The sequence below is a fragment of the Rhagoletis pomonella genome, unplaced genomic scaffold (genome assembly GCF_013731165.1).
Source record: "Rhagoletis pomonella isolate Grant_MI unplaced genomic scaffold, Rhpom_1.0 Rhpom_scaffold_00006, whole genome shotgun sequence".
NCBI lineage: Eukaryota > Metazoa > Arthropoda > Insecta > Diptera > Tephritidae > Rhagoletis > Rhagoletis pomonella.
The window spans coordinates 4,770,466-4,776,256 of NW_023458560.1; the positions used below are offsets into that span (position 1 = coordinate 4,770,466).

At 32.8% G+C, this 5,791-nt stretch overlaps 2 protein-coding genes across 2 annotated transcripts in view; one reads left to right on the forward strand and one right to left on the reverse strand.

Annotated features, from left to right (window-relative positions):
- The window catches only part of LOC118740319 (restin homolog), a gene marked incomplete at its 5' end in the record, with an annotated part of 15,006 nt that extends 9,897 nt beyond the window's left edge, over window positions 1-5,109 (forward strand). The window contains 1 exon segment of the mRNA XM_036471804.1: window positions 3,609-5,109. Within this exon segment, the coding sequence (XP_036327697.1) occupies window positions 3,609-3,965 (357 nt within the window).
- The window catches only part of LOC118741536 (restin homolog), a gene marked incomplete at its 3' end in the record, with an annotated part of 232,484 nt that overhangs the window by 26,642 nt on the left and 200,051 nt on the right, over window positions 1-5,791 (reverse strand).

A 5,791-nucleotide genomic window follows, 5' to 3' on the forward strand; every position in this document is an offset into this window, starting at 1 on the left:
AAAATTTCACACGTTGTAGAACTTCATAAAATTTCGACGAATTTTAAGAAATTTTTAGAATTGTTTGCATGCAGTTTTGTAGTCCATTAAACTTTAGTATAAGTGAAGTTAGTTGAAGTAGCTAAGACTTACCGCTGATTTTAAGACAGTTTTATTTAAAACAACAGTTGAAGTACCTAAGACTTACCGCTGATTTTTGGCAATTTTTTGTTCGCGCATTTTCTTTTATACAAAGTATGTCCAACAATTTTTTTGTATGGAGAAAGTGAGCAACACCTTCGAGAAAAAAGATTTGACAAAAATCAACGGTAAGTCCTAGCTACATAAAATTTGCACATTGAAATGAAAGGGCTACAGAACTGCATAAGTACTGAGAATGTTTTTAAGAAATCTATTTAAGCTCAAAATTTTCATGAAGCTTTGTCGAATTTCGCTAATTTTTGTACAATGTTTCAATTTTTGACTTACATTGTCTTTGTTAGATAACGAGCTACAGTTTCATAAAAAAATAATAAAGATTAAATAAGCGAAAGGGGAATAGCCAAAGAATGCTAAAATGTCTCTTCCTTATTTTTATTTTCGCCACTGTGTCTAGCTTATATTTTTCATATCCATGATTTTTTTGAGGGAATTAGTATTATTTTTTATAATAATAATAATAAAAATAATAATAAAAACAATAATAATAATAGACAAGCGTACCCAGCGAACTTCGTGTCGCACAAAATTAATATTTTGTTGGAAAATTTTGGTACAACACTTCCACCAACTATTCACTTAACGACTTCCAGTGGCACATTTACCGCGTGGTATTTAAACTTATGAATAGTAGGCAACCCTCTTCATTATTCAATTATTACTTTTGGTTAAGAGTGTATTTAAATGCATTTTATTCCCTGGATGCGTTGCAATATTTTACTCGATATATATTTAAGTCACTCAAATTTTAAGCGGGTGGCAACCCTACTAATTTTTATTTTTATTTTTTACCGCAACCGGTGAAGCTGTGCCTCAAAATAGTGTTTCAATCTTCCAATTTGAAGTAGTATTATGGAAGATATGGCGCTTTATTGACCGAATACAATGTTTTCAGCTTTTTAAAACCATTTTTTAATTTAATAACTAAATTTGAACAAAGTGACTATTTTTCGCAGTACTTTAGCTTCCCACCTTTAAAATGAGATATCATTCATTAAATTTGATAAAATATTAAAGGAGATATCGTTTGGTAACAGAACAATACCTTTTAGAAATAAGTATATAGAAGATAGATAGATAGATAGTAGTTTCGTATTACCTGCCGAGCTTCTCCTCCGATTTGGGGCGTGCGCCTTGATGTTGTCACACAAAGGGCAGGGGCCTACAGTTTTACGCCGACTCCGAACGGCGATTGCATTTCTGTGAAAAGCTGTTTTTCATAGCAGAAATCCTCGGAGGTTTGCCATTGCCCGCCGAGGGGCGACCGCTGTTAAGAAAAACCCTTTTTTTAAAAAAAGAAAAAAGAAAAACTTAAAACTTAAAAAGAAAAACTTAACAAATAGTTATACAAACCTAAAAAATTTAGACAAGAATGAAAGACTACAATATGTATAGCGAGAATACCAGTTCAACAAAAAAAAATATGTTTATGGCTCCCTTAAATTGTTTTTGGGCCAGAGTACAGGGAGACACTGAAAATCGGGATTTAATCGGTACAAATATGAAATATCGGGACACTTGTACGTCCCGACTTTTAAAAAATATTCTCAAAATCGGTACTGTCCCGCCAAAATCGGTACGCATGGACATCGCACTTATAAGTAAACATGTTTGAAAAATAAAAAAAGCAAACTGCTTCGAGAAAAATAACTGGTTTCATATTTGATAAAAAATAAGTTTTATCATCTAATTAGGAGAATCGAATAAAACGGGGTTTAAGCATAATATGTACTATGCATGCATGTACATATGTTTATCCGTGACATTTTGATAAATTAAGTTTTAAAGATTAACTAGCACAGATGTAGTTTAAGATGCCCTTTTAATAGAAGCTTATTAAAAATATAAAATGTTTGAAGGCAAACTTATTCTTAATTAATCCAAAGTCAAACCTTCTATAGGCACTTCAGTTTTTTTTTTATCCAAATGTCACAGATACATACATACATACATAAATCATACATAATTTATTTATCTTTAAATTCTTTATACATACGTATACATATCGTCCCCTTTGCGCAAAATTATCGTATGTAAATAACAAAAACCAGATTTTACAGGAAAGTGTTTTTTGTATGTTTCTCTGCTTTGGCTAGCACGATTAATACCAAAGTTTAGATTTGCTGAGATAATTGAGAAATATAATTAAACACAAGTTTTTTTTTGTAGAAAAGTCGCTACGTTCTAATTTCTTAGCACATATGATAATTTCTCAGAAGAAAAAATTCATTGTCACATACGATAAAATTTACAGTCATTAGATTTGTTCGTCGAAAATCCAGTAAGAATTATCCAAAACTCAAAATATCAGAGAGTAAGAAAAAATTCTCTCAAATTCTCTCTCATGTTGAGAAACTTGCAAATTTCTGCACGAACGCAAATTTGCAGGAATTTGCAAGTTTCCCTGCCAGCTGGTGTCCACGGTTGCATTTCAAACATAATAAATTTTTATAGAATTTTTAAAATTCTTTCAGATGGACAAAAACAGGATATACATGTATATTTTTTGTTATTCTGACTTTCTTTAACATACATTTCAATTTCTTCATCATACTAGCTGTCTAGTTTCTTAAATCGACTCTGGTTGCAAATTGCATTCCGATTGAAAAATACAATTTTTTTCAGCCGAGTTAAGTTTAAAACATTGGAATTAACTAAATTAATTATATCAACAAGTATTTACTTCCTTTTTTCATAAAAAAATCGCTCGCGTTTATAAATTTTTAAATTTAACGAACTTATTTATTCAAATTATCGTAGACAAAAATGCAACCAGGTGCCAAAATCATATGTTTTTCATGATTGCAAATTCTTGCTGGCTAACATTTTTCCAGCAAGAATTTGCGAATTCTCTCAGGAGAACTGTCACTTTGTGCTCTCAGTTTTTGAGTGATGGATATTTTTTTGGTCTGCACGAACGCGATTTGGGCAAAAATCATGATAATTCGTACAAATTCGTACAAATTTTTTGCTCGACGAACAAACCTAATTTTTGGGGTAGCTATTGGGATTTAAGCAGTAATATTTGAACAGGTGATGCGTTATGGGTTGTAAAACAAAGTTGCATCAAAAAGTTAATTTCGTAAAAAATGTAGCATACGATAATTTTGCGCAAGGGGTCGATATATTTTCGAAATCACTTCTCGTACTTTTTTGGAAATTTGGTTTACGTTTTTACCTCTGTAAATTTTGGTAAGTGCTTTGGTGGTAATTGTTGTTCCGAGTATGTGTATCATTTGTAACTACGATTACACTATTTTCAACTGTTGTCTATGTTAATGTGTGTCACTTTGCCTCAGTAATCTTAAGTCGCACAGTTGAGTAAATGCTGCATTAAAATATTTATGGTTCATAATTTTTATTTTTTTTCTTCCAATTTTCTTTCTTTTTATCTCGTTTACTTTTGCTAGGATTTACTACATGAGAAACAAAAACATATTGAGCAGTTGATGATAGAACGGGAGCTGGATCGTGAGGACTGCCAGAATCAAGCGCTACAATACCAAAAGAATATTAACGAGGTAATTATCTACGAAGACACGCTATATGCACCGGTCGTGTATGCCGATAAGAAACGGCCCTTCCGCTTAACACGGCTACGATTGCCTACAATACCGCCGCGACCGTCGTCGTCACGTTCAACGCGATCGTCGCAATCACCAACACCCGTTTCACCGCCGAAGAAACGTTCATCGTTGGTGCAGCAATGGACGCAATCGCGCTCTCCAACGCCGCCAACGAAGAAAGTTTGGTTTTGGTTAAATTGATTACAATTTCTTAGTAAAAAGAAAGAAAGAAAAACAGAAGGCAATAATAATTGTGAGATATATTAAGCAATGCAGTCCCAGTACAAATGGCACTGGTCTAGATAAAGAAAGGGCTCTAAGGTGCTTGATAAATTCTTTATTTGGAGGGTTTGTTTGTACACAAATAAATGCACACACAAAACGCATAAATGCATACATACATACGCAATACATATAAACCACATGTGCATACTTACTATGACTACATCTACACCTCAACTTTTTTTGCAAAAAAGTTTCGCATGCCACCATGTTAACATTTGTTTAAAATAATTGGCCATAAGTGTTTACAAATTATATTCAAATTCTTTTGTTTACTATTGTTTACCATCGAGTGCTCTTGTATATTCAACCTGTTTTTGATTTAGGGTGCGATATGTAGATATGTGTTTAATGAATGGCCTAATATGGTTATCTCTCAATCATTGTTACCACTCGAAATATTGTTGTTTGCGGTCTAACATTTCAATTAACAAATATTTGTTACTTTTGTCTCGTATTTTTGTTTGTTTTTGTTAGCTGTAAGCGTTTGTAAATAAACCTACACAATCACCTGTGCAGACACATTTTGGGAACTTTCCAGACATGCGAACATACATACATACATACATACGTACATACTACACAATTATTTTTTGCCAACTTTTGCGCCAGTCACGTTTTTCAATTGGCCTACGCGAGGAGTACTATTTTGCAATTATAGTTAAGCTTGAATTGGTCGCTGAGAAAACTACATAAATACATATTGTGTGCAATATGATCATAATAGTTTGGAGCTGCAATTACGAAAACAAAAGTTAATCGCGGAATTTCTTAGCTAAGGTGAAATATGTACATACGTACATACATATACATATTTGACAATATTAGCGCTTCTCAGACTATTCCACGCGTGCTACTTTCCTTAAAAAACATTTTGAATAGTAAGGATGTATGTATAATCTTACGAAAATAGATCTTCGGAATTAAATGCCCAAAATACATGCTAAAGAAGATTCTCCTCTGAAGTAAGCTACGGAATTTTTAGTAAGACGAAATGCTGTCAATGCCAAAATTTTTGACAAGTTTTTGAAGATAAATTTTTGATGCGTACATACATAGATCTTTTATTTTTTTAGTTTTATGGTACTAGTTTTCTCTGCGTTTTCATACGTGATACCGGGTTAAGAACCGCTGGTCTACACGTTGTATAATAACGTTGAATAAAATTTAAATATATTGTATACGATTCCGTCGGTGTTGTACTATTCGTCCTTTCTATTTATCAAACAAACAGTTTTTTTTTCGCAGGATAACAAGTTAAAATTTATAACTGAAATACAGGTTTCTAAACATTTGTGGATTTAAGGTTTTCCGGAGCAAAGCATTATCGCTCGTCCAAGTAAATGGATCTGCTTATTTCATAGTTGTGATGGTTTAGCCATGACAAGTTCATACATGTCAACTGACTGCTTCTTAAAAAAGGCAACCCATGATGTTTAGATAATCGCCACTTATTAATTTTTCGTTGGTTAATGCGCACTCTAATGGATCATCGGAATAATTTCAGGTTTCGCCCTTGTCCTTTGGAATAATTTCTAGATCTTGTCTGGAAGGCGACTTTAGTTCACTCGATTAGATATTTTTTTCTTGTCATTTCGACTGCTGCAGTCAGTAATAGTTGCTGTACTTGAATTTGGCTGCTACTTATTAGAGCAAGTGGTACCGAATAGATCACAGTCTAACTATCTTTCGTATATATACTTACATATGTTGCTTATAAAACTAAGCTAATTGTTTTGGTACAA